Raw genomic sequence first — 27,609 nt, forward strand, 5'->3', positions numbered from 1 at the left:
GAAGGGAGGAGAGGGCAGAGGGCGGGGACTGGGCCAAGGGTCAGCGACTGACCCTCAGGCCCAACATACAGGGGCTGCAGCTGGGAACCTAGAGGGCCCCGAGGGCACCCCCAGCCCCAATTGATCTCTCGGCTCCCCCCAAGCCTACCCCGGATTGCTGTGGTTTCCTGCTGGCGCCTCTGGTCTCCACAGCCAGGCCTCCCCCCACAACGCTGCACTAATGGCTCAGCCTGGGGCCCCAGGGACCTCCCCGCCCCCCAGGCTGCTCTGCCAGCCCCCTTACCCCCTCGCCGCTGAAACCCAATCTTCTGCCGCAGCTCTGGCTCAGCGGAGCAGCCTCCAGCAGAGCCGCCCTGCTTGCCACGTCGGCTGCACCCTACCTGGTCTCTGCCTCGGAGCCCCCAGCCCAGCACCGCGCCCAGCAGAGCCACGGTCAGGTCCTGGAGGAAGCCGAGCTGGACCCGCCAGGCCAGTACCTCCCCACCCTCTCCTCCCCTGGCCGAACACCCGCGTGACCCCTACCTGACCCTCTGAACCCCCTCTCAGCCCCTCCAGTCCTCGGACCGACCCTCTCTCCTCCTCCTAAGCCTCTGTAGCTTGGTCCCCCCCGCACCCCGGGCTCCGGCCATGAAGGCCCGCTCAGGGCCGGAGGAGGCCCAGCCGCCGGCCTCAGACATCCGCGTGTTCGCCAGCAGCTGCTCGATGCACGGCCTGGGCCACGTCTTCGGCCCGGGGGGCCCGATGGCGCGCCGGGGGCTGTGGACCACAGCCGTGCTCCTGGCACTGGCCACCCTCCTCTACCAGGTGGCTGGGAGGGTGCGCTACTACGGGGAGTTCCACCACGAGACGGCCCTGGAGGAGCGTGAGAGCCGCTGGCTCACCTTCCCGGCCATCACCCTGTGCAACATCAACCCGCTGCGCCGCTCACGCCTCACGCCCAACGACCTGCACTGGGCCGGGCCCGCGCTGCTGGGCCTGGAGCCCGCCGAGCACGCCGCCTACCTGCGTGCCCTGGGCCGGCCCCCCGCGCCGCCCGGCTTCATGCCCAGCCCCACCTTCGACGTGGCCCGGCTCTACGCCCGGGCCGGGCATGCCCTCGAGGACATGCTGCTGGCCTGCCGCTACCGAGGCTGGCCATGCGGGCCCGAGAACTTCACCACGGTGAGCCAGCCGTCCGATCCGTCCAGCCGGGGGCCCGGGAGCGCCAGGCGGTCCCTGCCGGGCCTGGCCGGCCCACACTCCCCCAGAGCCAGGGAACCTTAACAGCCGTGCTGGGGGATCCTTTCCTCCCCCACCCCACCAGTGCCTTTCTGTTCAGCCAGGAAGCTGTCCTCCTCGGGCCCCTCCCTGCTGCTCAGTCGGACTGCAGCGTGCAAGGTCACGCCTCCCAGCCAGGGGCACCCACCCAGGCTGGCTCTGGGCCCAAGGTCTGGTCTGTGGAGAGCCTGCTCCTGGGGCGTGGGGGGATCTGGTGTTCTAGGGCAGGAGACCCTCCTCTCTGCCAGGGGGAGGGGGCTGGTTTCCCCGCTGCCTCTTACACATTCTGCCAGACCTGAAGGAGGGCAGCTGGGCCCCTCTTCCCTTTATGCCAGTCTCCAAAGAAACACTTGCCCTGCAGGCTGTGCCCTGGGCTGGGGGTGGAGGTGGGAGTGAGGAACGGGAGGGCCCAAGCCTGTCCTTTCCTGTGGGAAAGGGGCAGGGTTAGCTGGTCACAGTCAGTGAGGGTCCAGCTACATGTGCCGGTTGAGGGAGGGTCTGGGGGCGTTAAGATGTGGGCTTCAGTGTTCAAATAAGAGACCCAAATAGAGGATGGGGAGGGAGGGGTCCCACGGTCCTCGCATTGGCCCAGGGGAAAGGGCTGGCTGAGCTCCTGGTTCCCGGGCAAAGCCTGTCACCTGTCTGCCCTCCCCCAGGTCTTCACCCGCATGGGGCAGTGCTACACCTTTAACTCTGGCGCCGAAGGGGCAGAGCTGCTCACCACTCCCAAGGGCGGCATGGGCAATGGGCTGGAGGTCATGCTGGACGTGCAGCAGGATGAGTATCTGCCCATGTGGAGGGATATGGGTACGGGGGCGCACGGGTGAGGCCGGGGAGTGGCAGAGGGGGTGCAGAAGGCCCTGGGAAGAAGTGGAGGTGCGGGGAGGGCCCCAGGCTTGTCCTTTCCTGTGGGAAGCGGGTGGGTTTAGCCGGTCACAGCCCTGGGGAGAGGGGGCTGCAGGAGGGGCCTCTTGGGACTCAGGCCTCAGGGTCCCCCCTTCCCTGCAGAGGAGGCGCCGTTTGAGGCGGGGATCCGAGTGCAGATCCACAGCCAGGAGGAGCCGCCACTCATTGACCAGCTGGGCTTCGGGGCAGCCCCTGGCTACCAGACTTTTGTGTCCTGCCAGAAGCAGCAAGCATCCTCTCTGGTGCCTCCAAGACCAGGCTCCGACTCCCTCCTCAGCCCACACCACCTCAGACCCCAACCCCAGCTCCTCAGACCTGTCCCAGAGATGTCGCATTCTACCCAGGCCCCCACTTCTCCCAGAGCCTCCTTAACCTGTCCGCCTACAGCTGAGCTTCCTGCCGCCACCCTGGGGTGACTGCAGCTCTGTCTCTCTGGACCCTGACTTTGAGCCAGAACCCTCTGGTCCTCTGGGTGCCCCAAGTCCCAGCCCAGGCCCCAGCCCTCCCTATAGTCTAATAGGGTGTCGCCTGGCCTGCGAGAGCCGCTATGTGGCTCGGAAGTGCGGCTGCCGAATGATGCATATGCCAGGTAAGGGGCTGGGGGCAGCGGAGGAGGGGGTCCGAGGAGGCGGGGAGGCCTTGGGGGGGGCCGCTCCTGAAGCTGTCTCCTTCGCCCCCGTGTAGGCGGCGCGCCGGTGTGCAGCCCCCAGCAGTACAAGGACTGTGCCCACCCGGTGCTGGGTAAGGGGCAAGCCTCTCCCGCATCCCGTCCCCACCCCGCTCCACCCGCGACCCCGACCCCGCGGGGCGGGCGGCCCTGACCCAGGCGCCTGTGGCCCGCAGACGCCATGCTGCGGAAGGACGCGTGCACCTGCCCCAACCCGTGCGCCAGCACGCGCTACGCCAAGGAGCTCTCCATGGTGCGGATGCCGAGCCGCGCCGCCGCCCGCTACCTGGCCCGGAAACACAACCGCAGCGAGGCCTACATCGCGTGAGCCCCGCAGGGGGCCCGGGGCCCGGGGGCCCGGGGGCCCGGGGGCGAGGCGAGCGCCGAGCCTCCGTGCGCAGCGCCCAGGGATGGGACACCAAGCTACACATCATTACCGGGCTCGGGGACTCTGGGCAAGCTGCTTAACCTTTCTGACGCCGGCTCTTCAGAAAATGGGGACGGTGACACCCCTCCCCAGGGCTCAGGAAAGGACTCAGAGACCAGAGAATGGGGCACCTGTTCCTGCCAGCAGCTGGCACTAGGGGCGTCTGGCGAACACTCTTGGCCTCTCTTCCTCCAGGGAGAATGTGCTGACGCTGGACATCTTCTTTGAGGCCCTCAACTACGAGACGGTGGAGCAGAAGAAGGCCTATGAAATGTCGGAGCTGCTCGGTGCGTGCGTGTGTGCGTGTGTGCGTGTGTGCGTGCACGCGTGCAGGCAACCTGCGGTCTGGGGAGGTGCAGGCAGAGCAGGTAGCAGTGAGCTGACAGGTGACCCCGTCTCCACAGGTGACATTGGGGGCCAGATGGGGCTGTTCGTCGGCGCCAGCCTGCTCACGGTCCTGGAGATCTTGGACTACCTCTGTGAGGTGGGTGGGCTTGGGCTCCAGCCGTGGGAGGGGGGCAGAGCCAAGCCACAGGATCCAGGGGGCAGGTATGCGCTGGCCACCTCCAGCACTGCTTCCCCCAGGTGTTCCGGGACAGAGTCCTGGGATACTTCTGGAACCGAAAGCGCTCCCAAAGGCACTCCAGCGCCAACCTGGTAATAGCCCCTCCTCCTCCCCTGCTGTCTCCACTGCGGGTGCTCAGCCCTCCTCCCAAGTGTAGAACGCCCCCCCTACCCAGCTGAGAAAAGTGATGGGGGAGGGGCGTGCAGTGACCTTGGCTGGTCCCTGGGAGGGAGGATCCCCGCCGCCACCCCCCCCAACCTCTGACCCTCTCCCTCCTCTCACAGCTTCAGGAAGGGCTGGGCAGCCATCGAACCCCAGTTCCCCACCTCAGCCTGGGCCCCAGGTAACAAGACAGGGCCCCCTAATGTCAAGGGAGACGGGGCAGGTCCAGTCCAGAGGGCAGGGGCAGGGCAGTGGGCGAGAGGCCTCCTGTCCCAGGGCCGTGGTCCGTGTCTCCCCAGGCCTCCCACCCCTCCCTGTGCCGTCACCAAGACGCTCTCTTCCTCTCAACGCACCTGCTACCTCGTCACCCGGCTCTAGATGGGGCGGCTGTGTCTTCAGGGCCGCACCCTGACATCCTGGACGTGGCCAGCCCGCACGTGTCTTTGCCACCTTCACCCCAAATAAAGTTCTAGTGCCTCAGCCTCAGCTGTTCCACTTACAGGCAGACCAGCCAGGCCCCAGTCAGCCCTACTCGGGCACAAGAAGGCCTCTGCCAGCCATCATCCAGCACACGTGATGTCTGAAATGTTAACCTCCAGAAATCTCTCTACGAGAGAAGAATAGTAAGCGGGCATCGGTCACTTGAACCTCAGTGTGAATGAGTTTGTCAAACCGACATCTGAGAGTGAACGGAGCCCAAAGCCGGGCGTGAAGGCAGAGGAGGCGGTGGTAGGACAGCCGCACTTGGGGTCCGATCAGGGAAGGGCTGGCAGAAGGCTCTTATCCAGAGCCCGGCAAGAAGCGGCGGCGCAGGTGGGGAGAAGCTGGCGTGGCTAGCCCGCTTCCAAGAACACAAGCTGCTGTCCTGTCTTAGGCGTTCATGACTTTTTCTCACACTTGGGACTGAGTGTCAGCCTGCCCGCCCTGCACAGGAACCGCTCCTGCTTCCGCAGCCTCTGCAGGAGAGCTGCAGGCCCCAGCTTGCGGGGGGAGCCCAGGCCCTCCCTTCCCACCCCTGCCAGTAAGCACAGGCCCAGGCCCGCTTTCTCGGCTCCTTCGCGGCACCCTAAATACTGGAAAATGACAAATAAGGGAGCGGGGGAGGGGGTGTTCCCAGCCACCGCTTTGGGTGCCTCCTGTCCCAGCCTGAGGGCCTGGGTGTGGGGGGCACGAGGAGGGAGGAGGCAGGGCGGGTACACGTGGGACAAGAACCATAAGGAAAGGCCTGGCTCTTTTCCCCCCATTCTGGTGGAAGCCCATCCTTGCTCTCAGACACTGGGAGCCTAACGCCTCCTGGGCAAAGGGAAGGGCACGAGCGCACACGCACACGTGTGGTGGCAGCGCGGCCCCTGGTGCAGACCTAAGGGTAAGGGTCATAGCCTCCAACCCCCAGCCTCCAGCCACTTAGAGTAGCAGAGCCAGGGCTGGACAGTTGGGTTGTGCTGGAGCTGGAAGCAGGGTTGCAGAGGGTGGTGAAACGAAACAGAGCCTCAGGCCCCCCCAGCACCACGCCCCCCCGCCCCCAGAGCCACTTTACCACCACACCAGCCAGACTGTGGGAAAGGAGCCAATTTATGAAATTAAATAAAGTCCATGGAGGGAGTGAAGAACACGGGTTAGGGCACCTCCACCCTGGTTGGGCCCAGCACAGCTGGAGCTTGGCACACCGTGCATCCTGCCTTTCCTCCCCTCCCCAGAGGGGGCTTAAATAGGCCAGGCCCCAGCCTGGCTGCCGGGGGCCTGGAGCCTAGGGCGGGCAGAAGTCGGAGAAGTAGGGGTGCTGCAGGGCCTCTTCTGCCGAGATGCGCTGGACGGGGTTACACTTCAGGAGGTTCTGGATGCACAGAAGGCGAGGCAGGTTCACGCCCAGAGCCCCGCGCTCCCCGGGTCCCTCCCGACAAATGCCCCGGCCCCAGCCCCCGTACCCTGCCCTTGGTCACCTGCAGCAGGTCCCTCCCTGTGGCATTGAGCTTGGGCACGACGTTCACCAGGGACGTTGTGGCTGGGTACATCGGGTAGGGCTGTGGGGGGCAGGGTGAGTCAGCCAGGGGTGCGGGGGGGTGTGGAGGCTGCTAGGCCAGGAACTAAGGGGGGCCACTGATGAACCACCCATGAGCCCATTACCCGTCATACCTTATAGTCTGGCAGCTTGGTCATGGCGGGCCACTGCTCCTCGGTTGGTGTCCCCAGCAGCGTGTCCACGGGGTCAAGGATCACTCAGGTGGAAAGGGGCAGGTGAGGGGCTCTTCCCCTGGGGAAGGGGGATTCCTCATACCCACCCCTGCCCTCCTCACTTTATCCCCCAGCTCACGACAGAAGGCGGCCCCCGGCCCATGCAACCCTCATACGCGGTCCCAGCTGCGTGCTGTTTTCTGCAGGCCAGGTGCTTCAGAGCCATTAACGACTTTGACCTAAACCCTGAGGTCCGTGGTCCTGATGAAGCGGTCAGCGCTCCCCCACTCTCACTAATCGTCCCCCTGCTCCTTTCGGCTCCTTCAGCCTAAGGACTTGGCTCTCAGTTGGAGGAGTGAGCCTTCCTTGCCTACAGGCTGCACGCTCTCCAGCTGGCGGCGGGCACCTGCCCTGTGACAACCAGGGCGCCCACCACCCTCTGCCCTCAGGAGAAGCCCTGAGGCGCCCCCAGGCCTAGCCCAGCCCACCGCCGCCCTCCCTGCCTGCACTCTGAGCTCCAGAGGCTCCCAGATCCCCTCCCAGAGGGCTTGAGGTGAAGGGAGATGGAAGAATATCGGAAGATCCTCTTCAGCTGGTCATCTACGTCGTTGCCAGGAAACAGGGGCCGCCCCGCGTTGGCCAGCTCTGGGAGAGAGGCGGGGGGCGGGGGGGTGACAGGCGAAGAAGCCCTCCCTCCCACAGCCCTGCTGTGCCTCCTCCCCACCCAGGGGCCCCACTCCCTTCCCCAGAGGGGCCCCTCCAGACCCTCTTTGTCCACTCAAACGGGAGACGGAGTGCCCCTGCAGACCCCGGCGCGGCACCTGCGAAGATGCAGCCCGCTGACCACATGTCAATGGACGTGGAGTACAGCTTGGCCCCAAAGAGGACATCCGGCGGGCGGTACCACAGCGTGACCACCTGGAGAAGACCCCACCGCAGGGACCCCCAGTTAGAGGGCTGGGGAGGAGAGCGCTCAGAGAGGAGTCCGGAGGAGGAGCTGAGGGATGCTGGCTGGGGACTCCCTCCCTCACCCCCACTTCCCGCCCCGCAGCTCACCTCAGCTGAGTAACAGCGAACAGGGATCCCAAAGGCACGAGCCAAACCGAAATCAGCCAATTTCAGCTCCCCATTCTGAGGGGGAGGGGGAGGGGCACGGAGAGGGGCTCTTCCACAGTCTGAGGGCAGGCCCCCCGCTCCCGCCTTCCCGTCCAGCTCCCCTCATCCCACGCCAGCCTCCCTGAGGGCCCGCCCTCTCCCCCAGAGGTACCCTGTTTATGAGCAGGTTCTGAGGCTTCAGGTCCCTGTGTAGCACGTTTCGGCTGTGACAGAATCCCAGGCCTTTCAGCAGCTGGAAGAGGAACGACTGGGGGAGGGGCAGGGAGGAGGTCATCGAACCGTCTGGGTGGGAAGCGGGCCCAACGATGGGTCACGCTCCCCTCTGCTTTGCCTTGAAACCCCAGCAGTCTTTCAGCCCCAAGCTCGGCCCAGCATCACCCCTTCATTATCGAGGACCTACTTCATTCTTTGCTGGGTACTCGAAAGGTGAACGGGGGCCCTGGTCCCCACCTTTCCGGAACTGACAACTTGGTGGGCCTTCCTACCTCCCCAGCCCACACTGATCTCTCCCCTACCTGGCCTCATCATAACCGTCTGAACGGTTATGATGAGGCCAGGTAGGGGAGAGATCATAACCGAACATCATAACCAACAACGCATGTACTGTGCTGTCTTATTATTCAGCACTTCTTTGCCCTGGAACCTGGGCCTAGAACAGTGCCTGGCACACTGCAGAGCATTCAGTACGTATTTGTTGAATGAATGAATCTCTCTGAACCTCACTTTCCTGCCTCTCAAATGTAAATCCTATCACTGACGTCAGAGTGTTCCTTTCAGGTCAAAGCGATCACGTGAAAGTGCTTTTGCTAAGATGGACGCTCTCGGAGGCAGAACCAGGGTTTTCTCCTCCCCTCGTGCCCCGAGTGTCCCCGTGCAGGGCCTGAGAGCACGTCCACTGAATCCGGACGCCAATCCCAGCCTCAGTGAGCTCCCAGGAAACCAGTGTCCTCACCTTCACAATTTCAGGATCTAGGTCACCATTGCAGCTGTCGAAATACTTCTTAAGGTCCTAAAAAAGGGATGGGGGTGGGGGATGGGATAGAGTGTAACCTCAGTCTGGGTCCCTATATCCTCCCAAGGCTGCTGTCCCTCAAGTCCCCCTCTCACCTGGTCACAGAACTCAAAAACCAAAGTCAGTTTCTTGTCGCTGTGTAGGACGTCGTGGAGCCTAGGGAGAAGCGAGTGCTCAGCCAGGCAGGCCCACCAGTCTGCACCTACTATCCCAGTATCAGCCCAGCCCATCTCGGAAGCCCCCACCACCGGACCACACAGGCAAGGAGGACCCCACCCATCTACACACCTGACAATGTTTTTGTGCTTCAGCTCCTTGAGGAGGCAGATTTCCCGAAGGGCAGAACTCGGCACTCCCTACACATTGGAGGGGGCCAGGTGCGCCACAGTCACACCCCACCCAGCCTAGGCCCTCAACCCCTCCCTGGCCCCAATGCCCCAGTCCTACCTCATCATCATCATCCAGCCTCACCCGTTTCAGAGCCACGATCTCATGAGTCTCCCGGTTTTTGGCCTTGAACACTGTTCCATAGGTGCCTAGAGGAAGGAGGTCAGGGCTGAGGGAAAGGATGGGGCACCCTTCCCCAACCCAGGAGGTCCCTGCCGGGAGAGCAAGCAGCCTGGGAGTGTGTTACTTCTGATGCCTGGAAAAGTGGGGGAAGAGATTCAGGGTGAAGGCTCGGCATGGAAGAGCTTTGTGAGTGGGGATGTGGCAGAGAGGAGCCTGCAGATGGCTCAGGGGTGTCTGCAACAGGAAGAGGCTGCAGCTGCTGGGAGAGGAGGTCTATAATAAAGGCTGAGCTTCTGGAGCGTCTGAAAATAGGGAGCAGGGGTCTGGGAAAGGAATGAGGGCCGGCAGGAACGTTGAGGTTGGAGGTCTGCAGCGAGAACTGAGGCTGTGGGGTGGGTGAGGTTCTGCAAGTGGTGCTGAGGATAGGGGTAGGAAATGCAGCACGTGCAGAGGTCGGAGGTGGGTCTACAGGGGTGCTAAGGTTGGGAGGGGGGCGTCTATGGGAAATGCTAACAGTGGGAGGATTGGTGTCTGCAAGGGGTGTTGAGCTCAGGGCCAGGGCTGCAGCGAGTGCTGAGGTTGGAGTCTGTGGGTATTGCTGACGGTACAGCAGGCCGGGCTGCAAGGAATGCTAAAGGGTCTGCAGAAGGAGATCTTGCAGGAACATCTCGTGGTCCCATTACCTTCCCCAATCTTCTCCAGTTTCTCGTATTTCTGCATCGCGGCAGCCGCGCGAGGACCCTCGCGGGCCCTGGGTTCTAAGACTCCGGGCCCGGCGTTGCAGAGGAGGCGGCACCCCAGCCTCCGGTCCTGCCCCGCCCCCCTGCCTGCGCATGGGCTTCTCTGGCTTGTAGTCCTAGGGCGCCAGGTTTCCCAGTAATGCCCGGGGCCTTAGACAGCAAGAAGACTACAACCCCCAGCAGGCTGCGCTCAGGCTCTCTGCAGCACTTGCCTCCCGGGACTCCTGTTCGACCGCGGAGTCAACCCTTGGACTTCAAGTCCCAGGAAGCATCGCGTGTCCGTTTTCCCGGCTCCCCGCCGTCGCGCGCAGCTCCCAGTGTGCCCCGCTAGTGTTATTCGTTTTCAGCGCTTACAACCTTCATTTGAAAAGGAACCTCTCCGGGACTACACATTCCAGAAGGCAGCAGGGGTGGGGGTGGGGCGCTTTCTAAGGTTTGGGTTTTGGCGGCCTGCATCCTGAGCCCAGGTGGCCCTGCTCTGCCCCGGTTGATGATATTGAGGTTCCATCGACTCCCTGACAATTTCAGCACGGGTTTCCACCTCTCCCTAGGCCATCTGGTGACCTCAGGATTGATTGGGGAATGGCTCTGAGCCATATCTTGCTGATGATGACTTCACAGGGACCAGCTGACCGCAGGGCTGGAAAGAGAGGCAGGTGTGCCCCAGTGGAGACTGGATTTACCAAACGCCAGAGACTCCTCTCTCCTGTGAGCCCCGTTTGTCGTCTCGGAGCCCACCCAACTCCAGCCTTTCGCTACACTCTGATATCCCGAGGCAAGCTGGCTGGACACTGGGGAGGGTGTCCCCGCCCCCTGCAGAGCCCGGGCCCACTGGAGTCGGCCAGGGTGTGGCCGAGGGCTGGCAGGTTGGTTACTGCCCTCAACAGACAGAAGAACAGACAGAAGCTACACTTGAAGCAGCCTTGACCTCATCCCTTAAGGAGTTGATTATAGATTTTTCTTGCGGCTTCTCTCTAATTGTCTCATGACTGCATTCTTGAGGGATGTGAACTGGATGATAACTGCCCCAAACAGCACTCCTCAGCGCCGGAACCAAAGTTGGTGCTAAACATTTGCTAATTAACTCGTTTATATCTGAACGTTTTCTGCATACACATTGCAGTGCTTCAGCCGGTGGCAGACTAAAGAAGCGAAACGTATATTCCTTATCTGGAAGAAGTTATAATTTATTAGAAAACCAGAAGTACACACAGAGATCTTTAAATGACAGGTGATGACTATGAATAGGGTTCGAGAAGGGAGGTCACCGCAGGGAATCTCTCCGAGGCAGAATTTCCCCGGTTCGTAAAGTCTAAGTTCAGGGTAATGGGCATCCACCCCCGCCATCACCCCTTTCGCGCTCCCCCCGCCTCCCGTCCCCGTCCTCCTGGCAAAGACAGGGGCTTTCTTGGAGGCACTGGGGATACTGCGGGTGGGAGGCGGGGGACGCCCGCGGCCGCGAGAGAATCTTGACCCCGATGCATTTATATTTCAACTTCCTCTGCCTCGAATTTCCTGATCATCTTTGTGCCTCCTTTTTCCTGTCTGGGATCCCCAGCATGAGGCGGGCCCCTTTCCGCCCAGAGGTGCCTAATGGGGCCAAGAGACGACGTTCCCGGGGCGCCCATGCGGGGAAGCCCGGGGCGGCAACCTCGCTGGGCCGTGCCGAGGGACAGCCGGGGCGGCCTCCTCGGCGCTGGTCTCCCAGTGCCGGGCCGTGCCTGGGAGCGCGCCTCCGCCCCCGGGTCTCGGCCCCCTCTCCGCGCCTCCCAACCCGCTGCGGCGGGGCCGCGCACGGTGCGCCAGGGGGCGCGCACGCAGGGGGCTGGCCTGCCCGTGGCGCGGGGGAAAGTTGAGTTGGGAGAAGTTGGGAGCGACGGGGTCGCGCCCCAAGGTGGGCACGGGGGAGTCGTCGGGAGCGCGCGAGGGCTCCAGAGAAGGGGGAGAGACCCCGAGACCCCTGCAGCACGAAGTCCAGAGGAAGCGGGTAAGCGGAGAGGTGGCGGAGGGGGAGGGCCAGGGCCGCGGAGGGAGGAAGGGAGGGGAAAGGAAAGGGGGGAACTCGGCACTCGGAGCTGGGAGGGAGTGGAAGTGCAGGAAAGGGCGGAGACTGGGGCGCGGGGAAGCGAGGTCTTGGGGAGAAGGATGGGGAGGCGAGAGGAGTGACTGCTGGTAGGAAGCGGGATCCAGGGTCCGCTTCTTAGAGTTCCCTAAAGCGAGGGTGCCGCGCCCCCTGCCACCAGGAGGGGGTACTCTCTGGGAGGCGCCGCCGGCCCTCCCAACTCCTGGGAGGACTCCAGGACGACACCCCTCCCCTTTGGTCCCCTGCTCTATCCTTCAGGCCCGTCCAGGGTGCCCTGCCCAGGAGTTGCCCCAAGCCTCTGCCCCCGATCTCGGGGTTGGGAGGCGGAGCCGGGAAGGGGTTGGCGGGTCAGGTCAGGACAAGGGATCAGGCAGAAGAGGGAGCAGCTGGGTGGGGATGGGAAAGGGGAGCGCGGAGAGTTCGACCTAGCTCCTGGGGGGCTGGCTTGTCTGGGTGGGGAGCTCTGTGCTGGGTGTGGGGGGCGGCGCCGCCTGAAATCCAGGGTCCACTTTTCCCTCCTCCCTTCGCTCCCCACTCCCGCCAGGCCCACATCGAAGAGCTGTGGAATGTGCGAATTCACCTGGGGGGTGGTTAATGCCCCCCAAGGTGGTCCGGAGTGCTAATCCCTTGGGCAGGGGAGAGTTGCTAATCCTCCGGGCCGGTCGGGGCTGGTCCCCGGAATGTGCCCCCAGCCCGGATTATCGGCACCGATGCTCTGGACAGAGGCTGCTTTGTGTTCTGGGATGGTGGGGGCGGGGGCGAAGGGGGGGGCGGAGGTAAAGGGAGGAGGGGAGGATGGAGGAGCACACTGAGGGCACAGCCTGGAGCGGGGAGTGTGGCGCCGGCAGGTGCCGGCACTCCTTCCCAGACCGGGTTTCCTCCCCCAGCACCCCTCTCCCCCGCACCAGACTTGCCCTGGCGGAGGGCCTGCTAGGGGGAGGTGAAGAGGGCAGTCAGCTGAGTTGGAAGGCCGGCCAGGAATGTGTTGCTCCAGGCTCCCCACCCTGGACTGACCCCCAGACCTACATTGTTTGACCCTGCACTAACCTGTCTTACCCCCGAGTTGGCCCTAAATCCGGTAACCCCGACCCCCCAGTGACACACTGGGGAGCTTCGGTACTTTTGCCGTCGCAGAGCCTTGGGTGTCCCCAGCACTGCCCCCACTAGGAATAGGTACCCCAGTTGGCACTGGTCAGGTTCCCTAACCGCAGCTCTTTTGCTGCCCTCCCCCCGCGCAGTGTCCTCCCCAGACACCCCTACAGTCACAGTCAGGAGGGCGTCAGCCCTGCCACTCAGATTTTCCTGGCCCCAGGCTTGGGGAGGGGAGGGATCGGGACTGCTCCTGAGGGCAGAACCTCAGAGTTTCTGTGCCCACCCTCCTTCTGGTCGTCACGTGCCCCTCCCCCATTATAAAGCCGTGCCGGGCCTGTGCCTGCCAGCCTCCCTTCCTCCCTCCCACGGAGTGAGTGGAGTTGGGCTCCTGCCCCTCCCCCAGGGAGCCTCCCCCTACCCCACACTTCGGGGCTAGGCTTTTTTCAGAGGAGGGGGCACATGAACAGCCCCGTTGCTTGCTGTTTTGGGCTCTCTCCAGAGCTCTCTTTCTCCCTTCCTTCATCCTCCTGTCGTCTCTGCCTCAAGGGGTGTCTCACTCCCCCCAGCACAGCCCTCTCTGGTCTCAGGCCGCCTCAGCGTGCCGTGCCACCACTGGGCCACCGCTCCCGTTTCTGGCTCGGCCTCTCCTCCCTGCTTCCTCTGTCTCCCCTCCCTGATCTCTGCTGCTTTCTCTCCAGGTCTGGGCCTTGACTCCTGTCTGCCTTTTTTTTCCCCCAGCATCTCTCACCCCCGGCTCTCTCCCCCTCACTCCGCTTAGTCCCTTGGCCCTCTGTGGCCTCCTGTGCCTCAGTCCTTGCCTCTGTCTCTCTTTGTTCCTCTCTTTTCTTCCCATAAATAACTCTCTTTGCTCCCCCCACCCTCCAAGGGCCACTCTAAGGCCTTTCATAGTCTGGGAGAATCCTGTGCAACCAGGAGACCCCTCGTGGCCAGCGGGCTTCCGTGAAGCCCCCGTGCCCTGCCCTCCCCTGGCTGTGCAATGTTGGGGTGCCCCTGCAGGCCTGGCACCTCTCTCACGCAGTGATTGCTCCTCCCCCGCCACCCCCCCCCCAGGTTATGCCGCCGCCTTGTTGCCCTGAAAGCCGCAGCTACAGCGAGAAGGGCTAGGATTTGGCCATGAGCAGCGCCCCCCGGCGCCCCGCCTCGGGCGCAGATTCCTTCCGCACTGTGAGTATTGCCCGCTGCCCCTCTGTCCCTCTCCACCATCACCCCCGGGGCTCTGGCCAGGGTGCGGGTCTGTGTCAAACAGGGGCGTGTGTGTCCGGAGAGGCCTGGGAGGGGAGCCTGTGAGGGACTTGGGAGGGGCACCGCCATCCCCGCTCTGGGCCTTGCGTGGGGCGCTGGGTCTGGGACAGGTATCGGTTGGGGGGTGGGTGTCAGACAGCTTCTGGTCCTAGGGAGGGAGTTGAGGCTGTGTCCTGAAGACCCGGGTGGTTGTTTAGCCTCAGAGAGAGAGGAACTTTGGGAAGCCTGGGTCTCTAAGCCAGCGACCCCCCTCTGACTGGGTCTTAGAGGCGGCGCCAGTCTTCTGCAAGGTAGCTCTGGGCAGACCGCTGCACCCCCGGCCCCACGTGCCACTCAGCCCCGCCCCTCCTGGCCCCCACGTGGCCACTGCCCCACGTGTCCCCCTCCCCATCTTCCTGGGAAGGCTAATGATTAACCCCAGTGCCATAATCAGCCCGTTATTGGTCACTTTGGCCCAGCGGGGCACGTGACCAGGAAGAGGCGCCGGCCGGTCCTCTCCCCCTCCCTCTCGAGTTCACCCCTGCCGGCCATGGACTTCCTCCTGCAGCCTCAGGTGCGAGGGGTTCTTGACCCTCCTCCCCCCACCCCGGGCTAGCCCGCGTGCTAATTCTGGTGAGAGTGAGTGCGGGGGGGGGGGGGGGGGGGGGGGGGGAGCCGGGCTAGAGCTGCGGGGGTGGGCTGGGGAGAGGCAGACTCTTCACCCCTGCATCTTCTCGTGCCCAGTGTCCCTGCCACCCCCAGCTGCTCGTGACCCCACCTCCGAGACTCTCCAAGGCCCGCCCTTCTTCCCAGCCTACCTCCCTCCCCCTTGCTCTTCCTTGCTCTGGTACCCCTGCCCTTGGAGATCTCGATGCCCTTCAAGTCCAGAAGCTGTTGAGCAAATATTTAGCGGTGCCTGGAGCTGAGCCGGCCAGCGGGGGGAGGGGGAGGGGTGGGGGGGGCTGGACCAAGGCCGTGGGCTGGGCGGCCGGCTGCTCAGCTAGGCTGAGCTCTCCAAAGCGCCACCACAGTCCCGCCGCTCCTGCAGTATGACTCAGGTGGGGGGAGTGAGGGTGGGGGCAGGGCGGGGCCCGCAGCGGCTGAGGGCCGGGGCTCCGGACTCAGTGCGGGGGGGCTGCCCCTGCTGCCAACGGGGGCCTCTCCTCACAAGGTGGACCGCTGCATCCCTGTCCGGGAGCTGGGCTCTGGTTTGATTCAGACCAAGCCCGGGTCAGTTAGCTCAGGCGCCTGCAGAAGTTACTTTTCAGGCTCCGTCGCTGTCCCCGAGCCCAGGGGCTGCGTTCACTACTATCAGCCATGTGAACGGCCCAGATCACACACCCGACCTTGACCTGCGGGCTGGACACACAGGATTTCTGCTGAGGCTTCCAGGGCAGACACTTTCCACCTGCCCTAGAACTGACTGGAATGCGCCCAGCCAGGGTCCTGAGAGCCCGGAACCCGGGGTGGGGGGGGCGGGCTGCTGGGGGCGTGGGTGCTGAGTCCCAAGTCCCTGGCAGTCGAGGGGAGGGCAGCCGGGGCGGGGGGGTGGTACTGGACTCTAACGCTAGGCAGGGTGGGGTTTCGAGGAATGACTCCCGCGTGCGTTCTCACCGCCCCTTCTTGTCCACAGCCGGAGCCGGAGAGCCTGGGCCCTGTGACGCCTGGCTTCCCTGAGCAGGAGGAGGATGAACTTCACCGCACCCTGGGCGTGGAGCGGTTTGAGGAGATCCTACTGGAGGCCGGGTCCCGAGGAGGGGAGGAGCCGGGCCGAAGCTACGGGGAGGCAGACTTTGAATGTGAGGGGGCTCGGGGAGGCGGGGGCGAGCGGGGGGGCAGGGGTGCTCTGGCTGCCAGGATGGAGCCAGGAGGGAGCCGGGAGCCTGGGGGGGCGCTGGGGGCCGGCCAGCTGAGCGGGGAGCCGTGCCCGCCGGCAGCCAAGCGCCCTCCTCCCTGCAGACCACCGGCAGTCCTCCCACCACATCCACCACCCGCTGTCCACCCACCTGCCTCCCGACGCCAGGCGCCGAAAGGTACCCCAGGGCCCAGGACGGAAGCCGCGCAGGCGCCCTGGAACCTCCCCGACCGGGGAGACCCCCACCATCGAGGAGGGCGAGGAAGAGGAGGATGAGGCCAGTGAGGCCGAGGGGGCCCGGGCACTCACGCAGCCGTCCCCTGCGTCCACACCCTCTTCCGTGCAGGTGAGCGGGGGCAGGGCTCCTGGGGATGTCTGCGGGACCCCTGGCCTGGCCTCACCTGCTCACACGGGTCCCTGTTCTAGTTCTTTCTCCAGGAGGATGAAGGTGCGGACCGGAAGGCGGAAGCGACCAGTCCGTCTCCCCCTCCAATGCTGCCCCACCACGAGGCAGCTCCCCGGGCCACCAGAGGGGCCCAGACTGGGTAAGTGTCCCCGAACAGGGACCTCCCGTGCCGGCAGCAGCGAGTTGAGGTGGGGAAAAAAGCAAGAGCCTTGAGGTCCTCAGACAGGTTCAGAAATCCCAGTCCTGCCGCTGCGATTTGACTTTGGACAAGTCACAGTGTCTCTGAGCCTGTTTTCCCATCTATAAACCAAGAATAATAGAACTTTTCTCACAGGGTGGTAGCAGGGATTAAAGGGTGGTGTGAACGGAAGTTGAAGTATGGGTCAGCCTGGCACGGGAGAGATGTGTGGTCTAAGCCGCCTCCTCCCACCCCCTGCCATCCCCCCGCCCATGGCTTCAGGTGGAACGGCATCAAACCCCGGATCAGGGACCGGCCGGGTGACCTCCAAGCACCCCCGGGACCCCAAGGGTGTGAGAGGAGTAGGAGACCCCCCCCTTGCTCTTAGGGAGCTGCCAGTCTCCCCTGGTTGTGGTCTCATGAAATGGTATCAGAACAAGCTACTGTGCCAGACGACCTGGTTCAGGTGTAGTGTCGGTACCAGTAGGTGACTGGAGCTGGGTTGTTAGCCAGAGAAGCCTTCTTGGAAGAAATCACTTTGAACTAGGTCTCAAGGTCACTACTGTGACCTCCCTGTTGGTTTCTGGGTGCCAGGCAGTGCGAAGGACCCGGGGAAGTGAAGGGCGAGTTGCCCCTCCAGGGCGGCACAGACTGGCTGGGGAGATAGGACAGTGTGGATGGAGCTGGGTCCACGTTGGCCGTCTGCACTGGGGGCGCAGGCCTGCAGGTGGCTGGACGGCCAGGAGGAGGTGGCGGAGCCCCAGAGAGAGCACGGCGTTGGAAAAGTGGGTCAGATTTGTGGGCAGGGGTGCGAGCAGAAGCGAGGGCACGGAAGGTAGGTGTAGGTGGAGAAAGCCTGGCAGAGGAGGGACTGGTCAGGGGCAGGGGATGGGGGCTTGGAGCTGTGGGAGGTGAGATGCCGGGAGAACGGTTAGGAATGGTGCGGCAGGGACAGGGACCCACTGGCAGTGGCAGAGAGAAAGGGGGCATCGTGGCTTGGGGGACAGGAGCAGAAGCTGGCATCTGTAAGGGACAGGGGTTCATATCCTCCTTATGACTGTTGGGTAGGGGTGGGCTGTCTACAGTTTCAAAGGCCCATTTCCATGTACTTTACTGCACTTGGTTAGAAACGTGGGACCCTGTGAACCTCGAGTCCATTGTTAGGGGTGTGCCTGGGAGGGGAAGCAGGTCCCACTCTGGGTACTTTTCCGACTTCACTCTCCCCACACCTGGGAAGGCTGCCCTCAGCTCCATTTTGCTGCTGAGCTAATGTTCCGGGTGGCTTGTGTGATTGCTTGGGTGGCACAGCCAGTAAATTGCCGAAGCCGGATTTAGATGCGGCAGTGTGCTTCCAGAATCCTCACTCTTTCACGTCTGCACCTACCGAGAGTGGGGAGCGAGGAGGGGTGAGGTCCAGCGGGGTCCCCTTCCTGGGTCCCTCCTGTGTGGCTCCCGGCCGAGGGGGAGGGGCCCGCCTTCTCAGGCTCACAGCTGCTTTGTCTGTCCAGAGCCCTGGTGGAAGAGGTGGCGGCCGTGGCCAGTGTCACAGCGGGAGGTGATGACGGGGGTGCCTCTGGGCGCCCCCCGGCCAAAGCGCAGCCTGGGCACCGCAGCTACAATCTGCAGGAGAGGAGACGCATCGGGAGCATGACTGGGGCTGAGCAGGCACTGCTGCCCCGGGTCCCAACGGACGAGAGCGAGGCCCAGACGCTGGCCACGGCCGACCTAGACCTCATGAAGAGTGAGTGCTGGGCCTGGGCCAAGCCCGGAGCTGCTGGGAACGAGGCTGGGGGTAAGAGGAAGGGGCGCTTGACCCTGTCCCTCCACCCCCCGCCCACAGGTCACCGGTTTGAGGACGTTCCTGGGGTACGGCGACACTTGGTGCGGAAGAATGCCAAAGCGTCTGTGCAGAGTGGCCGGGAAGGGCGAGAGCCTGGCCCCACCCCTCGGGCCCGGCCCCGGGCCCCCCACAAGCCCCACGAGGTAATTTCTCCGCTTCACGGTCTCCCAGCATCTCCCCATCCGTCTTCTCACCACAGCCCCCGCCCCGTCTCGGACCTGCGGTAATCTCGAGCACCAGGGTTGCCATGTATGGTTTTGAAGGTTGTACACTGCACAAGAGTGCAATATACACATCTTCAAACAGTGATTTTTTTTTTTAATTGAAATATAGTTGATACACAATATTATGTTAGCCTCAGGTGTACAACATAACGATTCAACATTTAAACATATTACCAAATGTGTACTACGGTAAGTCTAGTAGCCGTCTGTCCCCAGACAGTTATTACGGTATTACCTGCTGTTGCTGGTGTGGGCCTCACAGTTCTGGTTCACATCTTAGTCAGGTCGGCTTCTCTTTCATGCCTGTTTGCTGGCAGCTGGCAGCGAGGTGTTTGAGGACCGTTTGGGCCAGAGGCAGCTCTGTGGAGCGGCGCGTTTCATTTTTCAGAATCCAGTCACCTCTGTGCTCATCCAGCCCTCCCATAACCTGTGAGGATGACGGCCCAGGCGGCATCAGCCATAAATCAGGGGCAGTGACTGGTCAAGGCCACTCAGTTGCTTAGCGACATTGCCCACCTTAGACTCCAGGGCTCTGGTCCTGAATCCTGACCCTTGCAGTGGATTTTTTTGGTAACCTTTTTATTGCGGTCAAACAGACACAGTAAAGCACACTCGGGTTGAGCGTACAGCTCTGTGACACTTCGCACGTGTAAATACCTGGCCAACCCTACCTAGATGTAGGACATTTCCCACACTCAGAAAGTTCCTTCAGGCCTCTGCCTAGTCACCACCCTCAGAGGTGACCGCTGTGCGGTCACTCTCAATTAGTTTTGCCAGTTCTTGAATGCATATAAATGAATCCTACAGAATTCCAATGTAGGACTTCCCTGGTGGTCCAGTGGTTAATACTCCTCGCTTCCCATGGGTTCGATCCCTGGTCAGGGAAGTTCCGCATGCTGCGTGCCGAGGCCAAAAAAAAAAAAAAAAAAATTCCAGTTTGTGTGTGTGTGTGTGTGTGTAGTGACCATTCATCAGACAGTTACTAAGAGTCATATACTGTGCTAAATGTTTTGTATACTTTTTCTTTTAGCCATCATTAGAGCCCTTTTATTATTATTATTATTGTAGTACAGTTGCTTTACAATGTGTTAGTTTCAGGTGTACAGCAAAGTGATTCAGTTATACATACATATATATCTATTTTTTTCAGATCCTTTTCCCTTATTGGTTATTATAAAATATTGAGTCTAGATCCCTGTGCTATACACTAGGTCCCTGTGCTATACACTAGTAATGGGGGTGGTATTACTCCCATTTTACAGACGAGGGACAGTCTCAGATGGGTTAATAACTCGCCCAGGCTCCATGCCTGTGCCCTGTGCCCTCCGTCCTGCCATGCCCTCTCATCTCACCCCAAGGTGTTTGTGGAACTGAATGAGTTGCTGCTGGACAAAAACCAGGAGCCTCAGTGGCGGGAGACGGCGCGCTGGATCAAATTCGAGGAGGATGTGGAGGAGGAGACGGAGCGCTGGGGGAAGCCCCACGTGGCCTCCCTCTCGTTCCGCAGCCTCCTGGAGCTGCGCCGGACCCTGGCCCACGGTAACCCACACCCCACCCCCTGCCCATCATCGCCCCAGGAGTTCCCTTCGCCCGCCAAGCCCGTTCTCTGAGGACCACATGGTCCCACATTTGTCTTGAGCAACAGGGTGTGTAATGTCACCAGAGCCCAGGAGGGAGCATCTCCTGTCATGATATCACCTCTCACGATGCCTGCCGTTCCTCGGGTTCTGTCACTGGGTGACTGCAGGGCAGGACTGACCCTCTTCTCTTGTCTGGCATCTTCAGCAAGCAGCTTCTCTAAGTGATATTTTCAGATAACGGAAGCTGGTATGTTTTGGATGCTACAATGTTGTCAAACAGTTTTGGTGGAACGCTTTCTGAAATTCTAGAGATTCTGGGGAATGTGACCTAACCTGTAGTAGGGCTGTGTAAACTTGACTGCATGAGCACAGAGGCAGGATTTGCGAGCTCTGTGTCTGATGTTCTGCTGTTTGCTTGTTTCCTCCTTCCTGTTGGGGAATCGCGCCCAGTTGCTGTCAGCAGGCCTGCTTCTCAGCAGCTGAGGACTCAGAAACCTGCTGTCAGAATTATTTCCAAACTAGCAGAAACTAACTAGGCTCTGAGTGAGGCTTGAGGGCTTGGGGTAAGCTGCCAGAATGCGGGTGCTTTATCGCCGGGCTTTGCGATCTCGGGTTTGGCTGCTCGGGGGGACTTCAGTTCTGTTTGTTCTTTAGTTCTGTGTTCCTGTGAGTTGACCTTTGATGGAAAAATGACCTGGTGGCTTTTGAAAGGACCTTCATTTCTATATGAAATGGCAGCTCAGAGCAGTGACGGGGTGGAGAGATCTAGAAACTGTCCTTGAGCAGCTGCTGGACTTGGAGGGGGATGTCTTCAGATGGCTCCAGGGCTGCCACGGGGACGAGGCCGCAGACCGGGTGTGTCGTGCTCCAGAGGGCAGAACTAGGACCCTAGAGTGAAGCAGAGGAGGCAGCTCACTCAGAGGAGGCACTTGCTGGCAGTGAAGAGCAGTCTAGGCCGAGTGGGTGGCCCCTCAGGGCACTTCCTGCTGCGTGCTTCCCGGAAGGGGCATCTGGGCAGGGCCCGGCCCCGGTGGCCTCTCTGATGGCTGGGGTTCCCTGGCCTCTGCTGAGCCCCACAGCATTCCTGCGGGGAGAGGGGGGGTTGGAAGAAATGGGTCAGAGAGGCCGTGGGATTTGGGCCTCGGGCAGAGCTGGGCCCTGCTCACTGATTCCTGGGCTGGTACTCCATCCCTGGGCCACACTTACTTGGCTGCCCTCACTCTCGCTCTCCCTCCCTCCCTCCCTCCCATCCCCGCCCTTGCGTCTTGCCTGGGGATGAGGGCCCCTCTGGGTTGTCCTTATTCCAGGGGCTGTGCTCTTGGACCTGGACCAGCAGACCCTGCCTGGCGTGGCCCACCAGGTGGTGGAGCAGATGGTCATCTCTGACCAGATCAAGGCCGAGGACAGAGCCAACGTGCTGAGGGCCCTGCTGCTGAAACACAGGTGAGGCACCGCCCGCCGCACCCTGCCCACCCGCCTGTGCCCAGCGCCGGCCGCCGGCGCCTCCTCACCTCCTGCCTGCTGCCCCACCAGCCACCCGAGTGACGAGAAGGACTTCTCCTTTCCCCGCAACATCTCGGCCGGCTCCCTGGGCTCCCTGCTGGGGCATCACCACGGCCAGGGGGCCGAGAGCGACCCCCACGTCACCGAGCCTCTCATTGGAGGTGTTCCCGAGACCCGGCTGGAGGTGGAGCGAGAGGTGAGGGGAGAAAGTGACCCTGCCTGGGTCAGGTCCGGCCGCCACCGTGGCTGCGGGACCACGAGCGAGTCGGGCGGGAACGTGCGGGGCCGGGGGTGGTGGGTGGCCAGGCTGAGCTCTGCTCTCCTGCATCCCCAGCGTGAGCTGCCTCCTCCAGCTCCTCCGGCTGGGATCACCCGCTCCAAGTCCAAGCATGAGCTGAAGCTTCTGGAGAAGATCCCTGAGAACGCCGAGGCTACGGTGGTCCTTGTGGGTATGTGGGGCGAGCTCGGGGGGCAGGGTGCGGGTGGCCGGGCCTGCCTCGGTGGCGCCCCTGCGCTGGGGGCTGGGAGGCGACCGGTGTTCCCGCGCCCATGCCAGCTGCACGCCCCCAGGCTGCGTGGAGTTCCTCTCCCGCCCCACCATGGCCTTCGTGCGGCTGCGGGAGGCAGCGGAGCTGGACGCGGTGCTGGAGGTGCCGGTGCCCGTGCGCTTCCTCTTCCTGCTGCTGGGCCCGAGCAGTGCCAACATGGACTACCACGAGATCGGCCGCTCCATCTCCACCCTCATGTCCGACAAGGTCAGCCGCCGCCCGGCCGGGCCTCATGCCCCAGAGCCCACTTGGGATGCCCCCACCCAGCTCGCCCAGCCTGGCCCCAGGCCCCCCGGCCCTCGTTCCGTAGCCTCACTAGCCCCGGTCCCGCTTTGGCAGCAATTCCACGAGGCCGCCTACCTGGCAGACGAGCGGGAGGACCTGCTGACGGCCATCAACGCCTTCCTGGACTGCAGCGTGGTGTTGCCGCCCTCGGAGGTGCAGGGCGAGGAGCTGCTGCGATCCGTTGCCCACTTCCAGCGCCAGATGCTCAAGAAGCGAGAGGAGCAGGGCCGGCTGCTGCCCCCGGGGGCTGGGCTGGAGCCCAAGTCAGCCCAAGATAAGGGTACGGGCCAGTGCAGGCCGGGGGCCAGGTCCGGGCTGCCGGCTGGGGGGTTGGGGTTTAGGCTGGAGGGTGGTCTGTTGTACGCGGAGGAGAGCGGGACGGGAGGAAGAGGGCTGTGACGGGCGCCCTGATGGAGGCCCGGGTTGCAGCGCTCCTGCAGATGGTAGAGGCGGCAGGTGCGGTGGAAGACGATCCCCTTCGGCGGACAGGCCGGCCTTTTGGGGGCTTGATCCGAGATGTGCGGCGCCGCTATCCCCACTACCTGAGCGACTTCCGAGATGCGCTCGACCCCCAGTGCCTGGCCGCCGTCATCTTCATCTACTTCGCGGCCCTGTCTCCTGCCATCACCTTCGGGGGGCTGCTGGGTAAGGAGAGGCTTCGGGTCGGGGCGGGGAGCGCCCGGGTGCCCCCGGCCGCCAGGCCCTGAGCTGGCTCCTGCCGCCCTAGGAGAGAAGACGCATGACCTGATTGGAGTATCGGAGCTGATCATGTCCACGGCAATCCAGGGCGTGATCTTCTGCCTGCTGGGGGCCCAGCCGCTGCTGGTGATCGGCTTCTCGGGGCCCCTGTTGGTCTTTGAGGAAGCCTTCTTCTCGGTGAGGGGCCACGGGCTACCCAAGCTGGTTCTTCCTGCCCAGCTCAGCTCCCCCTCCTCTTCCCCGAACACTCCCACCCCCCCCCACCCCCTGCCACCCCTTTAGCCCGCCCCGGGCTCCGAATCTGACTGCCCACCCCGCCCCAGTTCTGCAGCAGCAACAACCTGGAGTACCTGGTGGGCCGCGTGTGGATTGGCTTCTGGCTGGTGCTGCTGGCCTTGCTCATGGTGGCCCTGGAGGGGAGCTTCCTGGTGCGCTTCGTCTCCCGCTTCACCCAGGAGATCTTCGCCTTCCTCATCTCCCTCATCTTCATCTACGAGACCTTCTACAAGCTGGTTAAGGTGGGTGGGTCCGACGGGACCTGGCCCAGGAGGGGCGAGGCTTTGGGACTGGAGGGAGCCGGGGGCGTCCTGCCCCTTTGTTCTCCGAGCGTGAGGCCCGGCTGCCCCACGGAGCCACAGAACCTAGGCTGGTCCTTCCTCCTGCCCCCACCCCCTCCCCGCCCTCCCTCCCTCCCTGCCTCCCTCCCTCCCTGTCACCAACATAGACACCAGAGCTTCAGATCAGTCTTAAAGACTCAGGTTTTTTTTTTTTTTTAACTTGCAAATACATTTTTGCAAAAGTAGTACACATGTTTCACAGCATATGAGACGTATATTTCACAGTATCTTCTGTGAAATAAATTTTAAAAAATTTAAGATGTGAAAAGGGGGATCCTTATGAGCTTCCTTTGCAATTATTTCATTACCTGTGAGGCTGAATATCTAGGTGGATGACTCACACATTTTTAATAACGAAGGTAATATGTGCTTTTGTTTTTTTTGTTTTTTGAATAACTTTATTTATTTATTTTTGGCCGCGTTGGGTCTTTATTGCTGCGCGCGGGCTTTCTCTAGTTGTGGCGAGCGGGGGCTACTCTTCGTTGGGGTGCGCAGGCTTCTCACTGCGGTGGCTTCTCTCGTTGTGGAGCATGGGCTCTAGGCGCGCGAGCTTCAGTAGTTGTGGCTCGCGGGCTCTAGAGTGCAGGCTCAGTAATTGTGGTGCATGGGCTTAGTTGCTCCGCAGCATGTGGGATCTTCCCGGACCAGGGCTCGAACCCGTGTTCCCTGCATTGGCAGGTGGATTCTTAACCACTGTGCCAGCAGGGAAGTCCCTGTGCTTTTGTTAAAGCGGCCAACAATCCAGAATGTCAAAGGGAAAGGCCCCCAAGATGACAGACAGGGTCACAGTCTGGGCATGAGACCCATGTCTGTGTCTGTGTCAGGATCAGGAGAAGGTGTGCCCCCAAGGTCCACCACACTCCCTGTGTTGCTCCTCCAGGCCTGGCTGGAGCCTCGTTTGCAGCTGCTTTCCCAAATTAGACCAACCGCCCTCTCTCTTTTTTTTAAATTTTTTGGCCACGCCAGGTGGCATGTGGGACCTTAGTTCCCTGACCAGGGATCAAACCCCCACACCCCCTGCATTGGAAGCTCAGTCTTAACCACTGGACTGCCAGGGAAGTCCCAGACCAGCCCCTCTCTTAATTCCTAGTTGTCTTGTGCTCACATCTTGTCACCTGGGTCATTTTCTTAATCGAGACAAGCTTCTTGAGGGCAGGCCAGCCACCCCCAGCCCCACCTGTTCCACTCAGCATATAGCTGAGTCCCGGATGTCTCACCAGTTAAGCTGATAGAATCCTTTGTCCTCTCCCCAGATCTTCCAGGAACATCCCCTCCATGGCTGTTCGGTCTCCAACAGCTCCGAGGCAGACAGTAGCGAGAACACCACGTGGGCTGGGGCAGGAGCAGGAGCCACGCTGGGGCCGAGGAATGAGAGCTCAGCCGGGCCGTCCAGGCAGGGGAGGCCCCGGGGCCAGCCCAACACCGCCCTGTTGTCGCTGGTGCTCATGGCTGGCACCTTCTTCATCGCCTTCTTCCTGCGCAAATTCAAGAACAGCCGGTTCTTCCCTGGCCGGGTGTGTGGGCTGGCAGGCCCGAGGGCGGCGAGATCTGGGGGCAGGAAGGGGGGCGACTCGGAGTCAGAGCTGGAGCGAGGCGTGGGGCCTCTGAGCGTGGTGCTCGCCCGCAGGTACGGCGAGTGATCGGGGACTTTGGGGTACCCATCGCGATCCTCATCATGGTGCTTGTGGATTACAGTATTGAGGACACCTATACCCAGGTACGGCGGAGCGCACGCAGCAGTGAGGCGATGCTGGACTCTGGATGTTCCCCTCCAGGCCCCCAAGTCCAGAGCTGCCTCTAAACTGGGCAGACACCAGGCCTTTCCCACAGCACGCCCTCAGCGTCCACCCTGCCCAGTGCAGCTCAGGGCACTCCCTCCAAGGTTCACCCGTCCCCGGCCCCACCCTCTGCCCCGCAGAAGCTGAGCGTGCCCAGCGGATTCTCAGTGACAGCCCCAGAGAAGCGGGGCTGGGTCATCAACCCCCTGGGGGAGCACAGCTCCTTCCCCGTGTGGATGATGGTCGCCAGCCTGCTGCCCGCCATCTTGGTCTTCATCCTTATCTTCATGGAGACACAGATCACCACGTGAGTGGTCCTGGCAGAGGCGGGGTGCTGTGCAGACGGGGACGACCTGCTGCGTGGAGGGGCTGGAGCCCCCGGCAGGCTGGCTGCTGGAGTTTACTTTGTAGGCAGCAGACAATCCCACTGACGTTTGCTCGGATGGGCACAGTACGGGCTGGGAGCTGTCCAGGAGGGTGGGGAGGGCCAGATAGGACTCAGTTCCATGATGGAACCCTCGCCCTGACGGAAGAGGCAGGGACCATCGGGTTCCAAAAACAGACGGAGGTGACTGACCGGGCACTCTGGAAAGACACAGTTGTCTGCCAAGCTGGGCCCGGGGCTCAGTGCGCGCCTGTCTCCGCGCAGGCTGATCATCTCCAAGAAGGAACGCATGCTGCACAAGGGCTCCGGCTTCCACCTGGACCTGCTGCTCATCGTGGCCATGGGCGGCATCTGTGCCCTCTTTGGCTTGCCCTGGTTGGCTGCTGCCACTGTCCGCTCCGTCACGCATGCCAACGCGCTGACTGTCATGAGCAAGGCTGTGGCGCCCGGGGACAAGCCCAAGATCCAGGAGGTCAAGGAGCAGCGGGTGACGGGGCTGCTGGTTGCCCTGCTTGTGGGTACGTTCACCTCTGGCGCCCAGCCTTCCCGGAGGGGTCTTGGGGCCACTGGGGTGGAGAGCCCTGGGGCCAGCTGTTCCTCCTCCTCCTCCCCCAGGCCTCTCCTTGGTCATCGGGGATCTGCTCCGGCAGATACCCCTGGCTGTGCTCTTCGGGATTTTCCTGTACATGGGAGTCACCTCCCTTAACGGGATCCAGTTCTACGAGCGGCTGCACCTGCTGCTCATGCCACCCAAACACCACCCAGACGTCACCTATGTCAAGAAGGTGAGACCCGGCTCGGAAGGGCCCCATGCCTCTACCCCCTCCTGGTCTGTGTGGGTCACCCTCCAGCCCCCCATCTGCCCACTCTGGCCAGCCGCCATTCAGCCTGTGCAGACCCGTCTCCGGTAAGCACCCAAGACGGCGCTTCCGTCCCACCCCTGTGGAGGGGAGAGGGGTCATCGTCCTCTGGATGTGGCAGGCCTGGATGGCCCTCCGGGGACCGGGGCGCTCGAGGCTGGAGAGAAGCCTGGGCTCACCTGTCTTGCCCTGCACCGCCCCACCCAGGTTCGGACCCTCCGTATGCACCTGTTCACAGCCCTGCAGCTGCTCTGCCTGGCCGTGCTCTGGGCCGTCATGTCCACGGCTGCCTCCCTGGCCTTCCCCTTCCTCCTCCTCCTCACCGTGCCGCTCCGCATGCTGGTGCTCACCCGCATCTTCACCGAGCGAGAGATGAAATGCGTAAGCCTTTCGCGCCCCTCCCCAGCCCCACCGGCCCCCTCCTTGGTCTTGCCGAGAGGTCGTGCTCAGCACCAACCCCCCCGATGCTGTCCCTACCACAGCTGGATGCTAACGAGGCAGAGCCGGTGTTTGATGAGCGGGAGGGTGTGGACGAGTACAATGAGATGCCCATGCCTGTGTAGCTGCTGCCGGGATGGACAGCCGAGGGACAGACGGACAGAGGGAACAGGGGCTGGGGGGTGCTCTCCCCGTCCTCCTCCCTCCTCATTTTTATTTAAGTGAATAATTTAAAGTCCCCTTACCAGCCCCCCCGCAATAAAGTGCTTCGGCCCCCACCTATCCCCGGCCTTCTGTGTGTGTGTGTGTGTCAGCCAGGTATGAATGGAAGAGAGGTGGCGGAATCCAGCCCACTTCGGCCCCCACCTGTCCCCGGCCGTGTGTGTGTGTGTGTGTGTGTGTGTGTGTGTGTGTGTGTCTGTGTCTGTGTCTGTGTCTGTGTCTGTGTGTGTGTCAGCCAGG

The 27,609-nt window shown here is 62.4% G+C and overlaps 3 protein-coding genes across 5 annotated transcripts; 2 read left to right on the plus strand and 1 right to left on the minus strand.

Moving 5' to 3' along the window:
- Window positions 1-627: 627 nt before the first annotated feature.
- On the plus strand, window positions 628-4,437 carry ASIC3 (acid sensing ion channel subunit 3). 2 transcript variants are annotated; one of them, XM_061198937.1, is made up of 11 exons: window positions 628-1,161; window positions 1,914-2,064; window positions 2,266-2,393; window positions 2,551-2,752; window positions 2,848-2,904; window positions 3,007-3,154; window positions 3,453-3,544; window positions 3,662-3,741; window positions 3,843-3,914; window positions 4,107-4,165; window positions 4,261-4,437. In XM_061198937.1, exons 1-11 carry the CDS (start codon window positions 628-630, stop codon window positions 4,394-4,396), a joined length of 1,659 nt encoding a protein of 552 aa, XP_061054920.1. In that variant the 3' UTR covers window positions 4,397-4,437. The 2 variants fall into 2 exon arrangements, with proteins under 2 accessions (XP_061054920.1, XP_061054921.1); XM_061198938.1 differs by having other exon boundaries at window positions 4,284-4,437.
- A 1,101-nt stretch (window positions 4,438-5,538) lies between these two features.
- CDK5 (cyclin dependent kinase 5) lies at window positions 5,539-9,604 on the minus strand. Its single transcript, XM_061198939.1, has 12 exons — window positions 9,478-9,604; window positions 8,732-8,820; window positions 8,573-8,640; window positions 8,380-8,440; window positions 8,225-8,281; window positions 7,424-7,519; window positions 7,213-7,287; window positions 6,978-7,074; window positions 6,732-6,801; window positions 6,118-6,178; window positions 5,925-6,005; window positions 5,539-5,818 (listed from the first exon to the last, which is right to left on the minus strand). The coding sequence occupies exons 1-12, from the start codon at window positions 9,512-9,514 to the stop codon at window positions 5,732-5,734; spliced, it is 879 nt and encodes a 292-aa protein (XP_061054922.1). The 5' UTR covers window positions 9,515-9,604; the 3' UTR covers window positions 5,539-5,731.
- A 1,741-nt stretch (window positions 9,605-11,345) lies between these two features.
- On the plus strand, window positions 11,346-27,429 carry SLC4A2 (solute carrier family 4 member 2). Of its 2 annotated transcripts, XM_061198910.1 has the most exons (23): window positions 11,346-11,521; window positions 13,781-13,894; window positions 15,585-15,750; window positions 15,911-16,152; window positions 16,233-16,351; window positions 17,899-18,131; window positions 18,231-18,373; window positions 19,813-19,993; window positions 21,342-21,477; window positions 21,568-21,733; window positions 21,872-21,986; window positions 22,108-22,292; window positions 22,425-22,650; window positions 22,800-23,015; window positions 23,098-23,246; window positions 23,393-23,587; window positions 24,940-25,200; window positions 25,314-25,403; window positions 25,605-25,771; window positions 26,114-26,367; window positions 26,465-26,634; window positions 26,917-27,090; window positions 27,192-27,429. In XM_061198910.1, the coding sequence occupies exons 2-23, from the start codon at window positions 13,844-13,846 to the stop codon at window positions 27,270-27,272; spliced, it is 3,720 nt and encodes a 1,239-aa protein (XP_061054893.1). In that variant the 5' UTR covers window positions 11,346-11,521; window positions 13,781-13,843; the 3' UTR covers window positions 27,273-27,429. The 2 variants fall into 2 exon arrangements, with proteins under 2 accessions (XP_061054893.1, XP_061054894.1); XM_061198911.1 differs by lacking the exons at window positions 11,346-11,521; window positions 13,781-13,894 and adding an exon at window positions 14,447-14,525.
- Window positions 27,430-27,609: the final 180 nt, after the last annotated feature.

This window comes from Eubalaena glacialis, chromosome 8 (genome assembly GCF_028564815.1).
Source record: "Eubalaena glacialis isolate mEubGla1 chromosome 8, mEubGla1.1.hap2.+ XY, whole genome shotgun sequence".
NCBI classification, from domain to species: domain Eukaryota; kingdom Metazoa; phylum Chordata; class Mammalia; order Artiodactyla; family Balaenidae; genus Eubalaena; species Eubalaena glacialis.